The sequence below is a fragment of the Pristiophorus japonicus genome, chromosome 4 (genome assembly GCF_044704955.1).
Source record: "Pristiophorus japonicus isolate sPriJap1 chromosome 4, sPriJap1.hap1, whole genome shotgun sequence".
Lineage (NCBI taxonomy): Eukaryota > Metazoa > Chordata > Chondrichthyes > Pristiophoridae > Pristiophorus > Pristiophorus japonicus.
The window spans coordinates 312,342,823-312,369,625 of NC_091980.1; the positions used below are offsets into that span (position 1 = coordinate 312,342,823).

The 26,803-nt window shown below is 46.4% G+C and overlaps 1 protein-coding gene and 1 long non-coding RNA gene across 5 annotated transcripts in view; one reads left to right on the forward strand and one right to left on the reverse strand.

Moving 5' to 3' along the window:
* Positions 1 to 9,314, reverse strand: part of LOC139263511 (uncharacterized) — a 229,872-nt gene extending 220,558 nt beyond the window's left edge. The window contains exons 1-2 of the long non-coding RNA XR_011593157.1: positions 9,230 to 9,314; positions 1,580 to 1,706 (exon numbers count right to left, since the gene is read on the reverse strand). This is a non-coding gene — a long non-coding RNA (uncharacterized lncRNA). The remainder of the gene's footprint in view (positions 1 to 1,579; positions 1,707 to 9,229) is intronic.
* brf1b (BRF1 general transcription factor IIIB subunit b) overlaps positions 1 to 26,803 on the forward strand; it is a 409,723-nt gene that overhangs the window by 9,024 nt on the left and 373,896 nt on the right. Inside the window, exon 2 of one of the 4 annotated variants that reach the window (XM_070879696.1) lies at positions 1,294 to 1,492. The exons of the other annotated variants lie outside the window; for them this stretch is intronic. Coding sequence (XP_070735797.1) covers positions 1,319 to 1,492 — 174 coding nt within the window. The 5' untranslated portion in view covers positions 1,294 to 1,318. The remainder of the gene's footprint in view (positions 1 to 1,293; positions 1,493 to 26,803) is intronic. 4 annotated transcript variants of the gene reach the window in all.

Below are 26,803 nucleotides of genomic sequence, written 5' to 3' on the forward strand. Positions count from 1 at the left end.
TGCCATTTCTTTGTTCCCCATTATAAATTCACCTGAATCCGAATGCAAGGGACCTACATTTGTCTTCACTAATCTTTTTCTCTTCACATATTTATAGAAGCTTTTGCAGTCAGTTTTTATGTTCCCAGCAAGCTTCCTCTCGTACTCTATTTTCCCCCCTCTTAACCAGGCTACCTCTTGAGCATCCGTCATTATAATCGCTTCTGTTGCCTCGGCCCCAAGCTCTGGAACTTCCTCCCTAAACCTCGTCTCCTCTCTACCTCTCTTTCCTCCTTCAAGACTTTCCTTAAAACGTACCTCTTTGACCCAAGCTTTTGGTCACCTGTGCTAATTTCTACTTGGGCGGCTCGATGGCACATTTTTATTTCATAATACTGCTGCGGAAGCGCCTTAGGCTGTTTCACTGCGTTAAATGCGCTGTATAATACAAATTGTTGTAAAGAGTTAAGGAACCAAGGCAGATAAATGGAGTTACGATCCAGATTATCAATGATCAAATTGAATGGTGGAACAGGCTCGAGAGGCTGAATGGCCTCCTCCTGTTCCTATGCTTCTGTGCAGCAGCAATTGGCCCTGGCTGCAGGATAGGTTCATGGCCGAGGTGTGCAGGTTCCTGCAATTTGTGGCTAATCAGTTGATGCAAAGTGGGGAGAGGTTGTTGGTGGGAGGGGTGGGGAAACCAAGTACGAGCGAGAGGCTGGCTCTGATCCCTGTTGAAATTACAAGTTGAGCCATTGAGGGTGTCGATTTTTTGCATGTTTTTAAACGCTTGATTCCACTATTGAAATAGCAGACTTTGTGTTATATTTGCATAATTTCAAGGCTGAAGTGTGACTATTCAGTCATTATTCAGTGACTGATCCCCTCTAATTTTATAAAATATAAATTTAACAATTAGTGGGATTTGAGCCCCTTTAGTACTGCGCTGCATTCACAGCTTGCATTGTTGGCCCACAGTCCTGGTGTGGGATGTGGACCCATCACCACCTGACTCAGAGTGATGATAACTGAGCCAGACTGACACATGTGGAGATGACACACATTTTCCTGAGGGACGTGTATCAGAGAGCGACTCATCCTCTTCAGGCAGCTAGTCGGGACTAACAGTCCTCTTGTGGGAATTGGAGAAAACTTGAAAAGCTGGATACAAGAATCGCTATCTCTATTTTACGCAGAATAATTAAGTCTCGAGTCACTAATGATTTGTTAGAGCCTTGCAGTCTCTCAGACAGTTGACAGTTAAATTTTGCAATAGAACAGAAGCAACTTATGTACCTTAACAGTAAGGAGTAGAAATTGCTCTGGGCCTCGCCTCTAAATGGTTATCAGAAAGTTTACAAAACTTTTGTTTAACCAAGTCAGTGCAAGAGTAACTGTTGTGCTGCCAAAGCACACTGAGCAGACCATGAAGGATGATGATAGAGGCAAGTCTACCTCATTCACCTGGCCTTGTTTTGTTTTGCTTGGGAACTTTGTGGATTTCTTGCCTCAGGTGAGCAAGCAGCGTTTGGCAGGAGCTATCGGCCAAGTTTACTAGAATTGTATTGCACATAAAATTGCAGTTCAAACTTGTCCTTACCTGGAATTATACCTGCGGTTGTTGGGGCATGCAATGGATTCTCTGCATTGTCGTGGGTGCCCTCGGGGTTGCTGTCACTTTCAAGATGCCCAAGTATACTGGGCAGTGTGCCTTTTGACTGAGATATCTGTGGAGATTCACAAAAGGTCATGTTGTCAAAACCCTACCGTATTCTAGCAGTATTCACTGAGTCGAGGAAACTTCAAGTCTTTGTGGTGTGTTTGAGTTCTGATGTGCTGTTGCAGGGTATAGAAGGACAAAGGATTGTCGCTACATGGTCCCAACATTGGCAATGCCATCCCAATGATGTAGACTGAGGCCATGTCCTTCTATTGGAGAGGGGAAGAGAAGATATACACACACCCTAGGGTAATGCCTTGCAGACTGACCCAACACAATCGAGAGTTCATGGAACAGATTCCCTGCTCACCTTAAAATAATTGAAAAGGGGAGTCCGAGAGAAGCAGGAATTGTACACGTTTATCATTACCTACTTGTTCAAAAGACCCCACGGCACTATTTGAAGTGCAGGGGAGTTCTCCCAAATTTCCTGACCAATGTTTATCCCTCAATAAACATCATTAAAACAGATTATTTGGTCATTATCTCATTACTGCTTGTGGGACCTTGCCTTGATTAAATTGGTGGCCGAATTTCCCTGCACTTCAAAAGTACTTCATTAGTTGTGAAGCGCTTTGGGACATGAAGTCATGAAAGGCGCTACAGAAATGCAAGTTCGTTATTTCCTTTTTTTGTACTTTGTTTTCCTATTCATAAATCTGAAAAGCTATTAGATGTTTTTTGTGTCTTTATCTACCGACACTTGCACTTTCAGGGAGAAGGTTGTGGATTCAAGTTTCACTCCAGAGACTTGAGCACATCAATCTAGACGGACACTCCCAGTGCAGTGCTGACGGAGCGCTGCACTGTCGAAGGTGCCGTCTTTCGGATGGGACGTTAAACCGAGACCCCGTCTGCTCTCTCAGGTGGATGTAAAAGATCCCATGGCACTATTTCAAAGAAGAGCAGGGGAGTTATTCTGTGTCCTGGGGCCAATTTGCGTCGATTTGTACTGCCAAAATGGCCACCTTGTCTCTGATTGGCTGTCAAATTTCACTGGACCTATTGCTGATTGGTCCCCTTGGAGGATAAGCCACCCCTTGGGGGATAAGCCGCACCCTGAAGTTTTTCTGGCGTGTGTAATTCGAACCGCCCAGCCCAAGTTTAGACTGACTTCGCAAATTGTAACTCGATCCATTTTGACTTCTGAAGCCACAGAGGATAGATCTCCCCAAAAGCCACCAAGTTCCAGCCGAAGTCCCCTACCCCAGCTCAAGTGCTGCCTCCCCCACGTGTGTCGCTTCGCCCCCCCTCCCCCCGGCTCTTTCGCTCTCTCTCTTTCCACCCCCCCCCCCCACCCCTTTCGCTCTCTCGCCCGCCCCGCTTCTCTTCCCGCCGCTTCGACTGGTCGGACTGTTGCAGGCTCACGGAGGACCAGCAGCTACAACCCGGGATCGTGGTGAGAACAACAGCGTGGCCGGACTGGTTGCAGGGTCCTACTTCCAGTTCCGGGCGGGGGAGGTATTGGGGACAGAGTCACGAGGGGACGCAGGCGCAGAAGGATCGTTAACGGGAAGTTCCAATATTTATCCCTCAATCAACATAACAAAAACAGATTATCTGGTCATCATCACATTGTTATTTGTGGAGGTTTGCTGTGTGCAAATTGGCTGTCGCGTTTCGCACATTACAACAGTGACTTCACTTCAAATAGTACTTCATTGGCTGTAAAGTGTTTTGAGATGTTCAGTGGTTGTGAAAGGTGCTATATAAATGCAAGTCTTTTTTTTCTTTTTTTTCTTTTTTTTTCTTTTTTTTCTTTTTTTTCTTTTTTTTCTTTTTTTCTTTTTTTCTTCTTTTTTTTCTTTTTTTCTCTTTCTTCTCTCTCCTCTCTCTTCTCTCTCTCCTCTCCTCTCTCTCTCCTCTCTCTCTCTTCCTCTCTCTCTTCCTCTCTCTCTCTTCCTCTCTCTCTCTTCCTCTCTCTCTCTCCTCTCTCTCTCTCCTCTCTCTCTCTTCTCTCTTCTTTCTTCTCTCCTCTCTTTCCTCTCTCTCTTTCCTCTCTCTCTTTCCTCTCTCTCTTTCCTCTCTCTCTTTCCTCTCTCTCTTTCCCCTCTCTCTTTCCCCTCTCTCTTTCCCCTCTCTCTTTCCCCTCTCTCTTTCCCCTCTCTCTTTCCCCTCTCTCTTTCCCCTCTCTCTTTCCCCTCTCTCTTTCCCCTCTCTCTTTCCCCTCTCTCTTTCCCCTCTCTCTTTCCCCTCTCTCTTTCCCCTCTCTCTTTCCCCTCTCTCTTTCCCCTCTCTCTTTCCCCTCTCTCTTTCCCCTCTCTCTTTCCCCTCTCTCTTTCCCCTCTCTCTTTCCCCTCTCTCTTTCCCCTCTCTCTTTCCCCTCTCTCTTTCCCCTCTCTCTTTCCCCTCTCTCTTTCCCCTCTCTCTTTCCCCTCTCTCTTTCCCCTCTCTCTTTCCCCTCTCTCTTTCCCCTCTCTCTTTCCCCTCTCTCTTTCCCCTCTCTCTTTCCCCTCTCTCTTTCCCCTCTCTCTTTCCCCTCCCTCTTTCCCCTCCCTCTTTCCCCTCCCTCTTTCCCCTCCCTCTTTCCCCTCCCTCTTTCCCCTCCCTCTTTCCCCTCTCTCTTTCCCCTCTCTCTTTCCCCTCTCTCTTTCCCCTCTCTCTTTCCCCTCTCTCTTTCCCCTCTCTCTTTCCCCTCTCTCTTTCCCCTCTCTCTTTCCCCTCTCTCTTTCCCCTCTCTCTTTCCCCTCTCTCTTTCCCCTCTCTCTTTCCCCTCTCTCTTTCCCCTCTCTCTTTCCCCTCTCTCTTTCCCCTCTCTCTTTCCCCTCTCTCTTTCCCCTCTCTCTTTCCCCTCTCTCTTTCCCCTCTCCTTTTTCTTTCTGTCTACCCATATCTCTCTCTATCCACACACTTAACTGCCTTCCCTTTAAGTGAACACTCATTCCTTGTTATTTTTCCCAAAAATATATTACCTCAGACTTCTTCACCTGAAACTGCACCTGCCACCTTTCTCTCCATTCCACTAACCTATGCTGTGCTGAAGTCTCTCGCTGTTTGCCAAACCACCTATTTTGTATCATCAGTAAATTTTGAGATTGTGCTCATCCAAATCATCGATAGATTCCTCACCCACCCCCTTATACCTCGCACTAACTGAGCGAATGAGGCAAATTGTAGCACTTCCACGTTGTCTGAGTTCACCTAACGGAGCTAGAGTGGGGACTAAGCATGGCATGTTGCTGGTCTGCATGTCTCAGTACCTCACTATGTGCTCACTTGTCCACCAAGCCAATGGGTAAGCTCTTCTCTCTACCTTTTCTTTCACCAACCAAAGAATCACCTGCAATGGTTTCCCTTCCCACCCCCGCATCGTTACCTCTGGTGTCCCCCAAGGATCTATCCTTGGCCCCCACCTATTTCTCATCTCCATGTTGCCCCTCGGCGACATCATCCGGAAACACAGGGTCAGTTTCCATGTGTACGCTGATGACACCCAGCTCTACCTCACCCCCACTTCCCCCGACCCTTCCACGGTCTCTAAATTGTCAGACTGCTTGTCCCACATCCAGTTCTGGATAAGCAGAAATTTTCTCCAATTGAATATTGGGAAGACTGAAGCCATTATTTTCGGTCCCTGCCACAAACTCTGTTCCCTAGCAACTGACTCCATCCCTCTCCCCAACTTCTCTCTGAGGCTGAACCACGCTGTTGCAACCTTGGTGTCATATTTGACCCTGAAATGAGCTTCCGACCACATATCCGCAGTATAACTAAGACTGCCTATTACCACCTCCGTAACATGGCCCGTCTCCGCCCTTGCCGCAACTCATCCGCTGCTGAAGCCCTCGTCCATGCCTTTGTTACCTCTAGATTCGACTATTCTAACGCACTCTCTGGCTGGCCTCCCATATTCTACCCTACATAAACTAGAGGTCATCCAAAACTCGGCTGCCCGTGTCCTAACTCGCACCAAGTCCTGCTCACCCATCACCCCTGTGCTCACTCACCTACTGATGTTGGGGAGGAGTTAAACTAATATGGCAGGGGAATGGGAACCTATGCAGGGAGACAGGGAAATAAAATGGAGGCAGAAGCAAACGATAGAAAGGAGAATAGTAAAAGTGGAGGGCAGAGAAACCCAAGGCAAAAAACAAAAAGGGCCACATTACAACAAAATTCTAAAGGGGCAAAGTGTGTTAAAAAGACAAGCCTGAAGGCTCTGCCTCAATGCGAGGAGTATTCGTAATAAGGTGGACGAATTAATTGCGCAGATAGCAGTTAACGGATATAATGTAATTGGCATCACGGAGACATGGCTCCAGGGTGACCAAGGCTGGAAACTCAACATCCAGGGGTATTCAACGTTTAGGAAGGATAGGCAGAGAGGAAAAGGAGGCGGGGTGGCGTTGCTGGTTAAAGAGAAAATTAATGCAATAGTAAGGAGGGACATTAGCTTGGATGATGTGGAATCGGTATGGGTGGAACTGCAGAATTCCAAAGGGCAGAAAACACTAGTGGGAGTTGTGTACAGACCACCAAACAGTAGTAGTGAGGTTGGGGACAGCATCAAACAAGAAATAAGGGATGTGTGCAATAAAGGTACAGCAGTTATCATGGATGACTTTAATCTACATATTGATTGGGCTAACCAAACTGGTAGCAATGCGGTGGAGGAGGATTTCCTGGAGTGTATTAGGGATGGTTTTCTCGACCAATATGTCGAGGAACCAACTAGAGAGCAGGCCATCCTAGATTGGGTGATGTGTAATGAGAAGGGACTAATTAGCAATCTTGTTGTGCGAGGCCCCTTGGGGAAGAGTGACCATAATATGGTAGAATTCTTTATTAAGATGGAGAGTGACACAGTTAATTCGGAAACTAGGGTCCTGAACTTAAGGAAAGGTAACTTCGACGGTTTGAGGCGTGAATTGGCTAGAATAGACTGGCAAAGGATACTTAAAGGGTTGACGGTGGATAAGCAATGGCAAACATTTAAAGATCACATGGATGAACTTCAGCAATTGTACATCTCTACCTGGAGTAAAAATAAAACGGGGAAGGTGGCTCAACCATGGCTAACTAGGGAAATTAAGGATAGTGTTAAAGCCAAGGAAGAGGCATATCAATTGGCCAGAAAAAGCAACAAACCTGAGGACTGGGAGAAATTTAGAATTCAACAGAGGAGGACTAAGGGTTTAATTAAGAGGGGGAAAATAGAGTAAGAGAGGAAGCTTGCAGGGAACATAAAAACGGACTGCAAAAGCTTCTATAAATATTTGAAGAGAAAACGATTAGTGAAGACAAACGTGGGTCCCTTGCTGTCTGATTCAGGTGAATTTATAATGGGGAACAAAGAAATGGCAGACCAACTGAACCAGTACTTTGATTTTGTCTTCACGAAGGAAGACACAAATAACCTTCCGAATGTACTAGGGGACAGTGGGTCTAGTGAGAAGGAGGAACTGAAGGATATCCTTATTAGGTGGGAAATTGTGTTCGGGAAATTGATGGGATTGAAGGCCGATAAATCCCCGGGGCCTGATTGTCTGCATCCCAGGGTACTGAAGGAAGTGGCCCTAGAAATACTGGATGCATTGGTGATCATTTTCCAAAGTCAATCGACTCTGGATCAGTCCCTGTGGACTGGAGGGTAGCTAATGTAACCCCACTTTTTAAAAAAGGAGGGAGAGAGAAAACTGGTAATTATAGACCGATTAGCCTGACATCAGTAGTGGGGAAAATGTTGGAATCAATCATTAAAGATGAAATAGCAGCGCATTTGGAAAGCAGTGACAGGATCGAACCAAGTCAGCATGGATTTATGAAAGGAAAATCATGCTTGACGAATCTTCTGGAATTTTTTGAGGATGTAACTAGCAGAGTGGACAAGGGAGAACCAGTGGATGTGGTGCATTTGGACTTTCAAAAGGCTTTTGACAAGGTCCCGCACAAGAGATTGGTGTGCAAAATCAAAGCATGATATTGTGGGTAATGTACTGAAGTGGATCGAGAACTGGTTGGCAGAGAGTCGGGATAAGCGGGTCCTTTTCAGAATGGCAGGCAGTAACTAGTGGAGTGCCGCAGGGCTCAGTGCTGGGACCCCAGCTCTTTACAATATATATATTAACGATTTAGATGAAGGAATTGAGTGTAATATCTCCAAGTTTGCGGATGACACTAACCTGGGTGGCGGTGTGAGCTGTGAGGAGGGCGCTGAGAGGCTGCAGGGTGACTTGGACAGGTTAGGTGAGTGGGCAAATGTATGGCAGATGCAGTATAATGTGGATTAATGAGGTTATCCATTTTGGGGGCAAAAACAGGAAGGCAGAATAGGAAAAGCGGAGGTGCAATGAGACCTGGGTGCCATGGTTCATCAGTCACTGAAAGTGGGCATGCAGGTACAGCAGGCAGTAAAGAAGGCAAATGGTATGTTGGCCTTCATAGCTAGGGGCTTTGAGTATAGGAGCAGGGAGGTCTTACTGCAGTTGTACAGGGCCTTAGTGAGGCCTCACCTGGAATATTGTGTTCAGTTTTGTTCTCCTAATCTGTGGAAGGACATTCTTGCTATTGAGGGAGTGCAGCGAAGGTTCACCAGACTGATTCCAGGGATGGCAGGACTGACATATGAGGAGAGACTGGATCAACTGGGCCTTTATTCACTGGAGTTTAGAAGGATGAGAGGCGATCTCATAGAAACATATAAGATTCTGACGGGACTGGACAGGTTAGATGCGGGAAGAATGTTCCCGATGTTGGGGAAGTCCAGAACCAGGGGACATAGTCTTAGGATAAGGGGTAGGCCATTTAGGACTGAGATGAGGAGAAACTTCTTCACTCAGAGAGTTGTTAACCTATGGAATTCCCTGCCGCAGAGAGTTGTTGATGCCAGTTCATTGGATATATTCAAGAGGGAGTTAGATATGGCCCTTATGGCTAAGGGGATTAAGGGGTATGGAGAGAAAGCAGGAAAGGGGTACTGAGGGAATGATCAGCCATGATTTTATTGAATGGTGGTGCAGGCTCGAAGGGCCGAATGGCCTACTCCTGCACCTATTTTCTATGTTTCTATGTTACATTGGCTTCCGGTTAAACAACGCCTCGATTTCAAAATTCTCATTCTTATTTCCAAATCCCTCCACAGCCTCTCCCCTCCCTATCTCTGTAATCTCCTCCAGCCCCACAACCCCCCGAGATATCTGCGTTGCTCTAATTCTGCCCACTTGAGCATCCCCGATTATAATCGCTCCACTATTGGTGGCTGTGCCTTCTGTTGCCTGTTTCCTGGAACTCCCTGCCTAAACCCCTCTCCCGCTCTTTCCTCCTTTTAAGACGTTTCTTAAAACCTACCTCTGTGACCAAGCTTTTGGTCACCTGCCCTAATTTCTACTTTTTAATCTTATAATACTCCAGTGAAGCACCTCGGGATGTGTCAGTACATTAAAGGCGCTATATAAATATAAGTTGTTTCTCTTTCAGTGCTTGAGGCTAGTTCAAACACACACAAAAATCCATCCACGCAACAAAACTCACTTCATGGAGGTCTGTGCGATTTAAATTTATCCTCGCAACTGAGCAAATTAAGTAACTCACCAAGTGATGACAGAAGTGGAGGGTGAGTTCCGGTCACAGCTGTTTTGTGTGGCACCACACTGGGCATTGAGTTCTGGGTGTCTGTCATTCTCTCAATGCCGTCCCTGACAAAGGAGCTTTTTTTTTGTTGCTTACAGTGGGATGATGTCATTGTGTCACGGTGACTAAACTGATTAAGTGATTTATCTGCACAGTAGTTGTGGGAACTACAAGATTGGGGGGGGGGGGTGGGCTGGTGGGAGTGGTATAGTGAGCAGGCTGTGTATTTGTAATGCAGTGAAATCTTAACCGATGCAGAACAAATTTTATCCTGAAATGGATGGGAATTTTGCAATATATCCAGATGTTGTAAAATGTTTTCATGGTAGCCTCGTCAACGTTTTGTGGCTCTGGAGGAAAGGGGGTGGTGTGGAGGAGAGATTGAGATCTCCAAGGCCAGGAATAGCACCAACACTCTTGCCTGGAACAGTCTGTACAATAGTCCTTTATTTAGACCTCTTGTTAAACTCTCTCATAGTGGAACAGAAGCAGGAGTCACAATGCCCTGTATGGGTCCATCTGCAGTATGTCAGATTCGTTCAATAAAAGATTTATATTTAGCAGTGCCCATTTGTGCTTCTGACAGAAGGCTGGAAGAGGAAGGATGTACAAGACGTCATGTGTGGAGTTTGAGAGGAAAAGGGCCGGTTGCAAAGATGTTGAACCAGTGGGAACATCAAACGCCCTCAGCCCCGATAGCACTGACGATGCTGGTTACAAAGTGTTTTTGCCCTGGTTTGAGGAGGAGGAGAGGAAGAATGAATGTGTATTTGGAACTACTGGTGATTTGCTGTAAAAAAAAACCCCATTTGAACGCCTACCCGTAAAACATGCAGATTTAGTGTGCCCCTCAGCCAGAAGGACCCTCTGCACTGTGTTGTAATTGTTGTCAATTTTCACAGATCTGACTTCATTTTTCAGTGAATAGAGTGGGGATGTAGATTATCCGAGGGGAAATCATTGTTCTGTGAGAGCTTGTGCAGAGGTGTGGGACTGCATTCTAATGCATTGCACTTGAATCACTTTTTTTCTCCTCCCACCAAGAACCCACTCTCCCTCACGCCCCGTCCCCCTCCCCGGAGTAAAATCTGTCCCAATTTTATAGCGGTGGAAACAAAAATTACAAATGCTGGAAATCTGAAATGGAAACAGGAAATGCCGGAAATACACAGGTCAGTTGCGGGTCCGAAGGAGGAGACCACTGACCTGTTTCCAGTTTTATCTCCGTTGTCCTCAAACTCCTAACTTCAGTTGTTAAACAAAATGCGCTTGCCTGCTATCGTAGAACTGAAATGAGTTTTGAGAGTTAATTATTTAAATGTGGATACTCTTCCAGACACCAGTTGTATTTGATCACAGGCTCCTCTCCACCGATTGGTCCAGCTGAGCAGACAAGAGATCCCAGCTTCAGCCCTTGGTCTGTGCTGAGTTTAGTGGATCTCAGCCAGGGAATCATTGAGCGGCACTGCTATCCCTGGGGCCAGGGTGGGGGAATAAGCCGGGGTTCCTGATCAGTATTCCTTCCTGGAAAGTGGATGTTGGGTGAGGTCAGCCTCCGACCTGTTTGCGACGTTGGTCTACAGGGCTGTAGTGATACCCGCCCTCCTGTATGGCTCAGAGACGTGGACCATATACAGCAGACTCCTCAAATCGCTGGAGAAATACCACCAACGATGCCTCAGCAAGATCCTGCAAATCCCCTGGGAGGACAGACACACCAACGTCAGTGTTCCTGATCAGGCCAACATCCCCAGCATCAAAGCACTGACCGCACTCGACCTGCTCCGTTGGGCGGGCCACATTGTCCACATGCCCGACACGAGACTCCCAAAGCAAGCGCTCTACTCGGAACTCCTACACGGCAGGCGATCCCCAGGTGGCCAAAAGAAATGTTTCAAGGACACCCTCAAAGTCCCCCTGATAAAGTGCAACATCCCCACCGACACCTGGGAATCACTGGCCAAAGATCGCCCTAAGTGGAGGAAGAGCATCCAGGAGGGCACTGAGCACCTCGAGTCTCGTCGCCGAGTGCATACAGAAAGCAAGCGCAGGCAGCGGAAGGAGCGTGCGGCAAACCAGACTCCCCACTCACCCTTTCCTTCAACCACTGTCTGTCCCACCTCTGACAGAGACTGTAATTCCCATATTGGACTGTACAGCCACCTGAGAACTCACTTTTAGAGTGGAAGCAAGTTTTTCTCGATTTCAAGGACTGCCTATGATGATGATATGGGATCCTGGGCATCATAAATAGAGGTATTGAGTACAAAAACCACAACTGGAGTATTGCGTCCAGTTCTGGTCACCGCACTTTCGGAAGGGTGTGAAGGTCCTTGAGAAGGTGCAGAGGATATTTACCAGAATGGTTCCAGGGGTGAGGGATTTTACCTACAAGGTTAGGTTGGAGAAGCTGGGGTTGTTCTCCTTGGAGCAAAGGAGGTTGAGGGGAGATTTGATAGAGGTGTACAAGATTATGACAGGTTTAGATAAGGTAGACAGAGAAAGGCTGTTCTCACCAGCTGATGGTACAAGGACTAGTCGACACAGATTTAAGGTTTGGGGCAAGAGATACAGGGGGGATGTGAGGAAGAACTTTTTTACGCAGTGAGTGGTAATGATCTGGAACTCGCTGCCGACGAGGGTGTTGGAAGTGGAGACCATCAATGGTTTCAAAAGGAAATTGGATAGGCACTTGAGGGAAATAAACTCATGGGGCTTCGGGGATATAACGGGGGAATGGGACTGACTGGCTGGCTCTACAGAGAGCCGGCATAGACTCGATGGGCCGAATGGCCTCCTTCTGTGCCATAAAGACTCTTTGACTCTATCTTAGCTCTGCACCACTTTGCCCAAAATATTTGTCGAGGACAGCGGGGACAGTGGGATCTTTTACCTCCAGCTGAGAGAGCAGGTGGGGGTCTTGATTTAACGTCCCATTCGAAAAACGGAACCTCCGACAGTGCAGCAGTCCCTCAGTACTGAACTGAAGTGTCAGCCTGGATTATGGGCTCAAGTCACTGAATGTGGGAATTGAACCTGTAACTTTCTGACTCCGAGGCGAGCGTACTACCCACTCAGCCACAGCTGACACCTCTCGGTAATTTGGTTTGGAAGATTTGAGGAGGACGATGGACTTCAGCGAGCGTCAAACATTTGGCTGGCTCTAGCAGACTTCGGGGCCAGTTTTCTTGTGTGTATCTCAACAGTGAGAATCCCACCCTGCCCACCCCGCCGCCCCAGACTGTGGAACCGTACACCAGTAAGGAGCTTTGGGAGGAGAAGGGGGGTGAAAGACAGAAAAAAAAAACACATACCACATTATTTCACAGACCAACTCATTTTGCATTGAAGGTCACAAACTGAACCATCTCCCTGTGGAAGTAATGCCAAAGGCAGCTTCAGAATAGCTGAGTAAGTTTGATAACCTCTAATCACAGTGTAATACTCTATTCTTACCACAGAGCTGGGAAAATGCTGATTCGGCTCAGCAATTACTCTCCATCATTTTGCTTTCGAACCTTAAAAATGGATTGCCAAATTGGGCTTCCCATCTGGAGATCACCGTGCTGCCAACCTCCATAGGTTCATGTGGTAAGATTACATCAGACTACACACACAAATTGGAGCAAGAGTCAGTCATTTAGCCCCTTGAGCCTGCTCTGCCATTCAATTATCATGGCTGATCTACCTCAACTCCACTTTCCGACCCTATCTCCCTATACCTTGATTGCCTTAGTGTCTAAAAAAGACCCTCTCTTTCTCTTTCTCTCTCTTTCTCTTTCTCTTTCTCTTTCTCTCTTTCCTCCTCTTTTTTTCTCTTTTTTTTTCTCTTCTCTTTTCTTTCTTTCTTTCTTTCTCCTTTTTGTTTCTCCTTTTCCTCCTTTTTCTCATTTCTCTCTCTCCTCTCTCTCCTCTCCTCACCTGTAAGTGCTTAACACCTGGGCGACAGCAACTTTCTTGTTTCTTATCTATGTAGCCGTTATTCACATCGGTGCTCAAACAGCAACTTGCATTTATATAGCACCTTGAACAAGGAAATAATAGCAAGGCGCTTCACAGAGGCACTGTCACATGAAATGGATGCCAAGCAAAGGAGATATTGAGAGGGGTAACCAAAAGCGAGGTCAAAGAGGTGGGTTTTAAGGAGGATCTTAAAAGGGGCGGGGAGCTTTAAGGTGTGAAGTGTGGGGCCGAGACAGCTGAAGGGAGGGCTGCCAGTGGTGAAGCAATGGGAAAGGAGCCAATCAGAGGAAAGCAAAGTTCTAGGGCATTTGGAGGTGGATACACGTGCTGCGAGGGTCGAGGCCATGAAGGGATTAATAATGAGGATGATCATTTTCAGTAGGAAGAATTGGGAAACCAGGAATCAATGTCGGTCTTCAAAGATGGGAGTGATGGGTGAGCAGATGTTGATTAAGAATAGGATACAGCTTGGATAAGCTGAAGCTTAGAGTCTGAAGGATGTGAGCGGAGCCTAGCCAGGAGAGCACTGGAACAGTCAAGTCCAGAGGAGGCAAAGGCATGGATGAGAGTTTCAGCAGCAGATGCACAGGGGTGGGCGATGTTACAGAGGTGGAAGCAAGCAATTTTTGTGATGGGGTCACAAACTGAGTTAGGAGTCAAATATGGAGTGGGGATGGCATCATCCTCACTGTTTGCCACATCAAGTTTGGTATCATCAGCAAATTTAGAAATTTTACTTTGTATTCCAGTATCCAAGTCATTTTATTTATATATATATTATATATATATATATAATATATATATATATATACAACTAGGGGACATAGTCTTGGAATAATCTATATTAATGACTTGGATGAAGGGACTGAGTGTAATGTAGCCAAGTTTGCTGACGATACAAAGATGGGTGGGAAAGCAAGTTGTGAGGAGGACACAAAAAATCTGCAAAGGGATATAGACAGGCTCAGTCAGTGAGTGGGCAAAAATTTGGCAGATGGAGTATAATGTGGGAAAATGTGAGGTTATCCACTTTGGCAGAAATAATAGAAAAGCAAATTATAATTTAAATGGAGAAAAATTGCAAAGTGCTGCAGTACAGAGGGACCTGGGGGTCCTTGTGTATGAAACACAAAAAGTTAGTATGCAGGTACAGCAATCAGGAAGGCAAATGGAATGTTGGCCTTTATTGCAAGGGGGATGGAGTATAAAAGCAGAGAAGTCCTACAACTGTACAGGGTATTGGTGAGACTACACCTGGGAGTATCGCGTACAGTTTTGGTCTCCTTATTTAAGGAAGGCTGTACTTGCGTTGGAGGCTGTTCAGAGAAGGTTCACTATGTTGATTCCGGAGATGAGGGGGTTGACTTATGAAGAAAGGTTGAGTAGGTTGGGCCTCTACTCATTGGAGTTCAGAAGAATGAGGTGATCTTACTGAAACTTATAAGATAATGAGGGGGCTTGACAAGGTGGATGTCGAGAGGATATTTCCACTCATAGGGGTAACTAAAACTAGGGGACAGGGGACTTAGAATAAGGGGCTGCCCATTTAAAACTGAGATGAGGAGAAATTTCTTCTGAGGGTTGTAAATCTGTGGAATTCTCTACCCCACAGAGCTGTGGAGGCTGGGTCATTGAATATATTAAAGGTGGAGAAAGACAGATTTTTGAATGATAAGGGAGTAAAGGGTTAGGGGGGGAACGGGTGGGGAAGTGGAGCCGAGTCCGTGATTGGATCAGCCATGATCTTATTGGATGGTAGAGCAGGCTTGAGGGGCCAAATGGCCTACTCTGCTCCTATTTCTTATGTTCTTAAACAGTGGTCCTAGCACTAACCCCTGGGGAACACTGCAGTCCACCATCCTCCAGTCTGAAAAACAACCATTCACCATGACGTGCTGTTTTCTGCCCTTAATCCAATTTCTTACCCAAGCTGACGCTGACCCTTCCCATTACATGAGCCTCAATTTTGTTAACCAGCCTTTTATGTGGCACTTTATCAAATGCTTTCTTAAAATCCATATAGACAACATCCACTGCATTCCCTTCATCAATCTTCTCTGCTACTTCATCAAAAAATTCAATTAGATTAGTCAAACACGATCTGCCTTTTCCAAATCCGTGCTGGCTCTCCTTAATTAGCCTGTTAATTTTTTCCCTGATTATTGTTTCTAAAACCTTACCCACCACCGCTGGCCTGTAGTTACTAGGATTGTCCTTGCACCCTTTCTTGAACAAGGGTGTCACATGTGCCACTTTCCAATCCTCTGGCACCTCCCCCACACCTAGGGAAGATTGGAAGATTATAGCAAGCCCTCCCGCTATCTCCACCCTCCCTTCCCTCAGCAACCTGGGATGCAAGCCATCCAGACCAGGCGACTTATCTACTCTGAGCATATCCAGCCTTTCCAGTACATCCTGCCAATTAATTTTCACCCCATCCATTACCTCGACCATCTCCGCTTCTACCGATATTTGTCAGCATCCTCTTCCTCAGTAAACACCGATACAAAGCACTCATTAAGTATTCTAGCCTTGCCCTGTGCCTCTCAGTATATATCACCACCTTTGTCCCTAATAGGCCCAACCCGCTTACTATTTACATGCCGGTGGAAGATTTATGGGTTCCCTTTTATGTTAACTGCCATTCTATTCTCATATTCTCTCTTTGCCAGTTTCACTTCCCCTCTCAACCTGGTTCTCGCTTGAAGAATTCACCTGACATGCATCATAACCTCTTTTTTTTGTTTCACCATATTCTCTCTTTCCCTTGTCATCCAAGGAGCCGTGGCTTTGGTTCCCCTACCTTTCCCTCTTGTTGGAATGAGCCCAGCCTGTACCTGAAACACGTCCTCCTAAAGGATCGTCTATTGTTCTGTTAGTTTTTCCTGTCAATCTTTGGCTCCATTTTACCCTGGCTAGATCCCCTCTCATCCCATTGAAATTGGCCCTGTCCCAATTTAGAAGTTCGACTGTTCCTTGCTCTTCTCCATTATTAATCTAAACCTTATGATGCGATGATCACTCTCACCCAAGTGTTCTCCCACAGGCTCCTGGTCCACTTGGCCCATCTCATTCCCCAGCACCAGATCCAGCAATGCCTCCTTCCTAGTTGGGTCGAGAACATACAGGTCAAGGAAGTTCTCCTGAGCACATTTTAGAAATTCCTCCCCCTCCTTTCCCTTTTACTCTAACATCCCAGTCGATATTTAGGTAATTAAATTCCCCCAATATCACCACTCTATGGGCCCAGGTTTTGGCTGTCCCGCAGAACGACACACCTCCAAGAGGCTGCCTATTTTGTAGAATTAAGAGCGCGCCTAAAACTTGCCTCGCAATTCTCCGTGTTCAGCAGGCCTGTTTGACAGTCGGCGCAGCACAAGCAGCTGGGGACGGAGCTACAGCCCTGCACCGAAAAGTGTGCCGGCAGCTCCACGCGTGCGCAGTAGAGTCTGCGTGTATGCGCAGTAGCTCCTGGCTCTCCCAGCGCGCCTTGTCTCTGGGCGACCCTATCCCTGGCCGAAGGGACGTCGCAATGTTCGCCGCCCCTATCCCGGGCCGAGTGACCTGTCTGCCTCACACCGTCCCTCACCTCGCCGCAGCCTGACCTTAGGCCACGCCTCGAGGCCTCCTCACCGGCCCGCCCGTACACCACCTCCGCGATGGGGTGGCCCGACCAGCTCTTCGGCAGGCCCCAGCCGACCAGCTCCTCGGCGACGGGCCCCGCCCAAACTCCTCCCCGGTGGTGGGCCCCACCAAACCAGCTCTTCAGCGGGCCCCACCCGATCACCTCCTTGGCAGGCCGGGCTACGTGTGCTGTTGTAGGGCTCCCGGTGCTCCCGAACAGGTAGGTGCTGCAGTAATAATTTTTTATTAACTGATTTATTGATTTTTTAAATATTTTATTTATTGATTGGTTGATTTATTGATTTTATCATTTATTATTGATGATGGCCCTTTATTGCTAAAAGTGAAGTGTTTAATGCTTTGGAAAATCCTTTAACTTCCCTTTCCCCCCCCACCCCCCAATCTCTGGCTACCTGCGCCTAATTTCTAAAGTGTACGCAAGGCTTTTCTGATCGTACAAAAGTCGACACTCCGTTCCAAGTTAGTTTGGAGTAACTTTTCGCTGCCTAAACTTGCAAAACAGGCATAAGTGGCTGGTAACACCCCCTTTTTGAAAAAAAAACTGAACTAAAACGAAACTAAGCTAACTCACTAGAACTGGAGCAAACTAAATGCCGAGAATTGCGATTTCTAAGATACTCCAAACTAAACTAGTTGCTCCAAAAAAAAAAAAGGAGCAACTCCAGCTGAAACTTGGGCCCATAATTCTTGCACATCTGTGATTTTTCTGCAGATTTTCTCCTCTATATCTTTCTCTCACTATTTGGAGACCTATGAATATCCCTAATAGTGTGATCATACCCTTTTTCCTTCTCAACTCTAACCAAATGGATTCTGTCCATGCCCCCTCAAGGACATCCTCTCTTTCCAACACTACAACAATGGCTTCACTAAGATGTATGAACCCCTAAATTTATGTAAGGATACTTCTGGCATACCCATGAGTCATTGGGAGAGTCAATTTTTCCAATTGTAAAGCATGTTTTGAAGAACAGTAAGACTAGTATAATTAATAAACTCATCAAACAAATTTCTCTTTATCCTACCTGAAGCACCATTACGGTCTGATAATTTGAAGTTTATCTCTCAAACAAATTCAATTATGTGTTAATTTGAATTGAGCAGCGTTGAATTAAGTTCAGTAGACAGTATTACTATTTTCTTTCAAGCGCACGCAAAGCCTTGTAATGTGAGCCTTTAATAAGAAGCCACTCCGACAGTTCATTAGAAACTTATAATAAAGAAGGTTAGACTTCATGACTTGAATTAGAGGCTGGCAAACTGCAGGTTTTTACAGATCAAGGCAAACTGGGGAAAAACATGAGCCAAAGCACTAGAAATTCAGTCAGAACTTCAAAAGGGGTTTGAACTCTGTTGTCACACATGGCGGGCTATTTTGGTAACGTATTAAATTAGGTTTCGAGTGTCTAGAGGTTCAGCTGAGCTCTTGACACTGTTTCCCTTGTGATCACTGAAGAATTTGTAATTTATCGGCTCCCCAATTTGTTGTGCAAGTCCTAAGGAGAGGAGTAGTTCCAATTGCAGCTGGCAGTATCAGCAGAGCCTACGCTTGTCGAAACGCTGGCAAACTCAAGGTTCCTTCCCTGTTGTGCATCCCCACTTCCTTCGCCTCACCATTGGGGGCCGTGCCTTCAGCGGCCTGAGCCCGAAGCTCTGGAACTCCCTCCCTAAATCTCTCCGCCTCTACACGCTCCTTGAAACCTACTCATTTGACCAAGCTTTTGGTCATGTCCTTGTTCCTTGTGTGTCAAATTTTGTCTGCTATCGCTCCTGTGGAGCACCTTGGAATGTTTTACAAAGTTAAAGGTGCTATATAAATGCAAGTTCTCTTCTGAAGACACTGAATGTTACTGGAGGAATGGTTCCATGGGCGCTGGTGGCCCTTGGATGCCTCAGCAGGGTGCTTATTCTTTATGCATGTGCTCTGATTGTGAATGCCGACGAGCTGTCTGAGGGGAAGGGGAACAATCTAGTATTCGCTTCTTGTGATTATTTGAGCAGGATTCACTGGACAGTGATGCAAAATGGTAATGCCTGGTTTCTTTCCCATGGTTGGTCAACTGTGGCTCACCTAAGCATCAAAAGGTCGTGTATTCAAGTCCCACTCCAAAGACTTGAGCACATAATCTCGGCTGACGCTCCAGTGCAGTACTGAGGGAATGCTGCACTGTCGAAGGTGCCGTCTTTTGGATAAGACGTTAAACCAAGGCCCCATCTGCCTTCTCGGGTGGATGTAAAAGATCCTATGGTACTAACCAAAGAAGAGCAGGCGAGTTCTCCCTGGTGTCCTGGCCAATATTTATCCCTCGACCAACATCACTGAACAGATTATCTGGTCATCATCACATTACTCATCATCATCGGCAGTCCCTCAGAATCGAGGAAGACTTGCTTCCACTCCCAAAGTGAGTTCTCTGGTGGCTGAACAGTCCAATGCGAGAGTCACAGACACTGTTACAGGTGGGACAGACATTTGCCGAGGGAAGGGTTGGGTGGGGCTGGTTTGCCGCGGGCTCCTTCCGCTGTCTGCGCCACACCTTTTCACACTCTTTGCGTTGAGACTCGTAGACCTCAACGCCGTCCTGGGTGCACTTTCTCCACGGACGGTCTTTGGCCAGGGTCTCCCAGGTGTCAGTGGTGATGTCGCACTTTACCAGGGAGGCTTTGAGGGTGTCCTTGTAACGCTTCCACCTTTGGCTCGTTTACCATGAAGGAGCTCCACATAAAGCATTTGCTTTATTGCACATTACTGTGCGCAAATTGGCTGCTGTGTTTCCTGCATTACAACAGTGACTACACTTCAAAAAGTACTTCATTGGCTGTAAAATGCTTTGGGACATCCTGAGGTTGCGAAAGACGCTATAGAGATGCAAGTTCTTTTCTCCCCAGGAGCACTGAGCTCCATCTGCAATCACTTCAATCGGCACAGACTGGGAATTGAGGGTGAGACAGTCTGTTTAACGCTCAAAGGATGCGTTTTATTTTAAAGATGACTGGTTTCTCGTGACTCCCCCGATGCAGAAAGCTGCACAGTCACCCATCGCTGTACACCTTAATCTCCAGCTGCTGCCCGCATGTCAGTGTCACCCTCATGCTTTTCTTCATCTCTCACATTTGGAAATCTATTACCAATCAATGCAAAGAACTGAGTCATTCATTCAAATGCTGCTTGTGGACAGGAAAGGCCAATTTCACTCTCCGTACCAATGCTTTATGACCTGCAGTAATCCAGTTGCTATGTAGCAGCACTCTTATCTTTGTTTCTCTCTCGTTTTACAGGAAGGTGGGAGTGTGAGAAACTTGTTATTCGTTGCCTATTGAGTCTTCCGTGCCTGTACTTGTCTAAACACTAGAGAAGCAATAAAAGCAATAGAACCCAGCCTATTGGCTATTATTTAGGTGCTTCAGTGAGTAGAGATGGTGAAAGACTGGGGTTGTGTAACACTGTGCAGTACCTCACCCACAGAGAGTTACATAATTGTAGTAGCAGTTACTATCAATGTTCCCTGTAAGCTGTACTTTGTTGTAGACAGGAAAGCAGCCTGTTTCTTTTAATGCGCTATCCCTTCTAATTTCCGCATGAATGGTATTTACAATATAAAAGCGTGAGTGGCTGTGCGCGCACCTTCGTGGGGACATTAGTTACTGCAGCGCTGTTCTTCTGAAACCTGTTTGGAGAGATGTATTCGGTTTTGTTTCAAAGGTCTCCCACAGAGGCTTAATGGGTACAAGTGCTGCCTGATGTACTAAGCTTCACAGATCAGGAAAGTTCCCAGTATATCCTGAGTATGCTGATCTTCGTGCTGCCTGGATTAGGGAGTAGAAAATGTGCCAGGCCCCTGCCACTGTATTACATAGAATGTACAGCACAGAATCAGGCCATTCGGCCCATCTGGTGTTAATGCCAGTGTTAGTACTCTCCACGAGATTCCTCCCACCCGACTTCATCTCCCCCTATTAACATATCCTTCGATTCCTTTCTTCCTCATGTGCTTATCTAGCTTCCCCTTAAATGCATCTATGCTATTCACCTCAACCACTCCCTGTGATAGCGTGTTTGTGCATCATAGGGTGAGGACAGGATCCAGGTTGGCTGTGATGCTGTCCATCGATAAACCTCTTGAACCATGAGGGGAGTTCCATAAGTGTCTTAATTTCACATTACCACAATTAAGTCCATTATAAAGCAAGTGCGTCAGATGGGACACTCTCTTAGGGTACGATTTTTTTTTTTTAGCCTGCTGGAGTGCAGCTAAATGCAGCTGTGTGCTTTCGCTTCTGTTGGCTGCAGTCTGTGGTGTAAAGCAGCCAACCTAGAGGAACCAGACAGCAGCACAGACCCACAAAATATGCCCTCGCTTGCACTCGGAGCTTTGACAAAAATGTGAAGCGCTGGTGCTGTGTGTTCGGACTTTGTCTGTTAACTGTAGATCATCATAGGCAGTCCCTCGGAATTGAGGAAGACTTGCTTCCACTCCTGAAGCGAGTTCTTTGGTGGCTGAACAGTCCAATACTAGAGCCATAGACTCTTGTCACAGGTGGGGCAGACAGTCGCCGAGGGAAGGGGTGGGTGGGACTGGTTTGCCGCACGCTCTTCCCGCTGCCTTCGCTTGACTTCTTCACGCTCTCGACGTTGAGATTCAAAGAGCTCAGCGACCTCCCGGATGCACTTTCTCCACTTAGGGCAGTCTTTGGCCAGAGATTCCCAGGTGTCAGTGACGATGTCGCACTTTATCAGGGAGGCTTTGAGGGTGTCCTTGTAACATTTCCACTGCCCACCTTTGGCTCGTTTACCATGAAGGAGCTCCGCATAAAGCACTTGCTTTGGGAGTCTCGTGTCTGGCATGCGAATTATGTGGCCTGCCCAGCGAAGCTGATCGAATGTGGTCAGTGCTTCAATACTGGGGATGTTAGCCTGGTCGAGGACACTGATGTTGGTGCGCCTGGCCTCCCAGGGAATTTGCAGGATCTTGCGGGGACATCGTTGGTGATATATCTCCAGCGACTTGAGGTGCCTTCTGTACATCGTCCATGCCTCTGAGCCATACAGGAGGGCGGGTATTACGACAGCCCTGTAGACCATGAGCATGGTGGTAGATTTGAGGGCCTGGTCTTCGAACACTCTTTTCCTCAGGCGGCCGAAGGCTGCACTGGCGCACTGGAGGCGGTGTTGAATCGCCGCATCAATGTCTGCTTTTGTTGATGAGGCTCCCGAGGTATGGGAAATGGTCCACTAACTGTAGAGCCCACGGACCAGCTCCCAGACATGGGATGTAAGAAGGGGCAAGTGACTCTCCCAAACTAGGAGCTACGGTCCTGTCCAGTCTAAAAGTACCTATTTTGAAGAGCAGTGAAGTTCTCCCCGGTATTCTGGCCAAGATTTATCCCCAAACCAATATCACTAAAAACAGATTGTCTGGTCAGTATTTCATTGCTGTGTGTGGAACCTTGCTGTGCGTAAATCAACTGCTGCGTTTCCTACTTTACAACAGTGAATACAGTTCAAAGGCACTTCGATGGCCGGAAAGCGCTTTGGGATATCCTGAAGTCTTTCTCTATAGTGGTGTGGTGTTGCAGATGGAGCTTGGCTAATATCAAAGGCTACTGCTCTGGGTTACAGCTGCACCTTGAGCTAAGCACAAACTCCGGACACAATGGCGGAGGGGTGGGATCTGTTTGATTGGCGGTGTTTTGTCCAGGTCAAGAAGTCTCCTGAGTAAAACATGGGATGCTCCTGATTGTGTGTGTGTGTGTGTGTGTGTATGGACAATGCTGGGTGAGGATAAAAGTGAGCTTGCTTTATTGTGCTTTGCTTGTTGTTTGAATAAAGCATGATCTATCCAACTGCTCCAGGCACTTGTACATAGTTATAATCATCACTGTGCATTGTGTTTCCTGATAAAAGAATAGACAAGCCAGCCCAATCAGGGTTGGAGGGCAAGGGAAGGGAGTAGTGCTGTGTGCCTGTCTCCATAATGTCGAAATTTGCCTTGTTTTTTTTCTCCCATCCTCTCCCGAATTGGGCAGCCCTCTGAAACCTTAAAAATGATTACATAGAAACATAGAAAATAGGTGCAGGAGTAGGCTGATCACGCAACTTCAGTACCCCCATTCCTGCTTTCTCTCCATACCTCTTGATCCCTTTAGCCGTAAGGGCCACTGGCCTAAACAACTTTGTGGTAGAGAATTCCACAGGTTCACAATTCTCTGAGTGAAGAAGTTTCTCCTCATCTCGACCCTAAATGGCTTACCCCTTATCCTTAGACTGTGACCCCTGGTTCTGGACTTCCCCAACATCGGGAACATTCTTCCTGCATTTAACCTGTCCAATCCTGTCAGAATTTTATATGTTTCTCTAAGATCCCCTCTCATTCTTCTAAATTCCAGTAAATATAAGCCTAGTCGATCCAGTCTTTCTTCATATGTTAGTCCTGCCATCCCGCGAATCAGTCTGGTGAAACTTCGCTGTCCTTCCTCAGATTAGGAGACCAAAACTGCATACTATATTCAAGGTGTAGCCTCATCAATGCCCCGTACAACTGCAGTAAGACCTCCCTGCTCCTATACTCAAATCCTCTCGCTATGAAGGCCAACATACTATTTGTCGCCTTCACCGCCTGCTGTACCTGTATGCCAACTTTCAATGACTGATGTACCATGACACCCAGGTCTCGTTGCACCTCCCCTTTTCCTATTCACATATTCTGCCATCCTATTTTTGCCACCAAAGTGAATAACCTCACATTTATCCACATTATACTGCATCTGCCATGCATTTGCCCACTCAACTAACCTGTCCAAGTCACCCTGCAGCCTCTTAGCATCCACCTCACAGCTCACACTGCCACCCAGCTTAGTGTCCTGCAAACTTGGAGACATTACATTCAATTCCTTCGTCTAAATCATTAATGTACAATGTAAACAGCATTGGCCCCAACACAGAACCTTGCGGTACCCCACTAGTCACTGCCTGCCATTCTGAAAAGGACCTGTTTATTCCTATACTTTGCTTCCTGTCTGCCAACCAGTTCTCTATCCACGTCAATACATTACCTCCAATACCATGTGCTTTAATTTTGAACACTAATCTCTTGTGTGGGACCTTGTCAAAAGCCTGTTGAAAGTCCAAATACACCACATCCACTGGTTCTCCCTTGTCCACTCTACTAGTTATATCCTCAAAGAATTCGAGAAGATTTGTCAAGCATGATTTCCCTTTCATAAATCCATGCTGACTTGGACCGATCTTGTCGCTGTTTTCCAAATGCGCTGCTATTACATCTTTAATATTTGATTCCAACATTTTCCCCACTACTGATGTCAGGCTAACCGGTCTATAATTCCCTGTTTTCTCTCCCTTTTTTAAAAAGTGGGGTTACATTAGCTACCCTCCAGTCCATAGGAACTGATCCTGAGTCGTTAGGCTGTTGGAAAATGATCACCAATGCATCCACTATTTTTAGGGCCACTTCCTCAAGTACTCTGGGATGCAGATTATCAGGCCCTGGAGATTTATCGGCCTCCAATCCCATCAATTTCCCTAACACAATTTCCTGACTAATAAGGATTTAGAAACATAGAAAATAGGTGCAGGAGCAGGCCATTCAGCCCTTCTAGCCTGCACCGCCATTCAATGAGTTCATGGCTGAACATGAAACTTCAGTACCCCCTTCCTGCTTTCTCGCCATACCCCTTGATCCCCTGAGTAGTAAGGACTTCATCTAACTCCCTTTTGAATATATTTAGTGAATTGACCCCAACCACTTTCTGTGGCAGAGAATTCCACAGGTTCACCACTCTCTGGGTGAAGAAGTCTCTCCTCATCTCGGTCCTAAATGGCTTACCCCTTATCCTTAGACTGTGACCCCTGGTTCTGGACTTCCCCAACATTGGGAACATTCTTCCTGCATCTAACCTGTCTAAACCTGTCAGAATTTTAAACGTTTCTATGAGGTCCCCTCTCATTCTTCTGAACTCCAGTGAATACAAGCCCAGTTGATCCAGTCTTTCTTGATAGGTCAGTCCCACCATCCCGGGAATTAGTCTGGTGAATCTTCGCTGCACTCCCTCAATAGCAAGAATGTCCTTCCTCAAGTTAGGAGACCAAAATTGTACACAATACTCCAGGTGTGGCCTCACCAAGGCCCTGTACAACTGTAGCAACACCTCCCTGCCCCTGTACTCAAATCTCCTCGCTATGAAGGCCAACATGCCATTTGCTTTCTTAACCGCCTGCTGTACCTGCATGCCAACCTTCAATGACTGATGTACCATGATACCCAGGTCTCGTTGCACCTTCCCTTTTCCTAATCTGTCACCATTCAGATAATAGTCTGTCTCTCTGTTTTTACCACCAAAGTGGATAACCTCACATTTATCCACATTATACTTCATCTGCCATGCATTTGCCCACTCACCTAACCTATCCAAGTCACTCTGCAGCCTCATAGCATCCTCCTCACAGCTCACACTGCCACCCAACTTAGTGTCATCCGCAAATTTGGAGATACTACATTTAATCCCCTCGTCTAAATCATTAATGTACAATGTAAACAGCTGGGGCCCCAGCACAGAACCTTGCGGTACCCCACTAGTCACTGCCTGCCATTCTGAAAAGTACCCATTTACTCCTACTCTTTGCTTCCTGTCTGACAACCAGTTCTCAATCCACGTCAGCACACTACCCCCAATCCCATGTGCTTTAACATTGCACATTAATCTCTTGTGTGGGACCTTGTCGAAAGCCTTCTGAAAGTCCAAATATACCACATCAACTGGTTCTCCTTTGTCCACTTTACTGGAAACATCCTCAAAAAATTCCAGAAGATTTGTCAAGCATGATTTCCCTTTCACAAATCCATGCTGACTTGGACCTATCATGTCACCATTTTCCAAATGCGCTGCTATGATATCCTTAATAATTGATTCCATCATTTTACCCACTGCTGAGGTGAGGCTGACCGGTCTATAATTCCCTGTTTTCTCTCTCCCTCCTTTTTTAAAAAGTGGGGTTACATTGGCTACCCTCCACTCGATAGGAACTGATCCAGAGTCTATGAAATGTTGGAAAATGACTGTCAATGCATCCGCTATTTCCAAGGCCACCTCCTTAAGTACTTTGGGATGCAGTCCATCAGGCCCTGGGGATTTATCGGCCTTCAATCCCATCAATTTCCCCAACACAATTTCCCGACTAAAAGATTTCCCTCAGTTCCTCCTCCCTACTAGACCCTCTGACCCCTTTTATATCCGGAAGGTTGTTTGTGTCCTCCTTAGTGAATACTGAACCAAAGTACTTGTTCAATTGGTCTGCCATTTCTTTGTTCCCCGTTATGACTTCCCCTGATTCTGACTGCAGGGGACCTACGTTTGTCTTTACTAACCTTTTTCTCTTTACATACCTTTTTCTCTTTACATACCTATAGAAACTTTTGCAATCCGCCTTAATGTTCCCTGCAAGCTTCTTCTCGTACTCCATTTTCCCTGCCCTAATCAAACCCTTTGTCCTCCTCTGCTGAGTTCTAAATTTCTCCCAGTCCCCAGGTTCGCTGCTATTTCTGGCCAATTTGTATGCCACTTCCTTGACTTTAATACTATCCCTGATTTCCCTTGATAGCCACGGTTGAGCCACCTTCCCTTTTTTATTTTTACGCCAGACAGGAATGTACAATTGTTGTAATTCATCCATGCAGTCTCTAAATGTCTGCCATTGCCCATCCACAGTCAACCCCTTAAGTATCATTCGCCAATCTATCCTAGCCAATTCACGCCTCATACCTTCAAAGTTACCCTTCTTTAAGTTCTGGACCATGGTCTCTGAATTTACTGTTTCATTCTCCATCCTAATGCAGAATTCCACCATATTATGGTCACTCTTCCCCAAGGGGCCTCGCACAATGAGATTGCTAATTAGTCCTCTCTCATTAC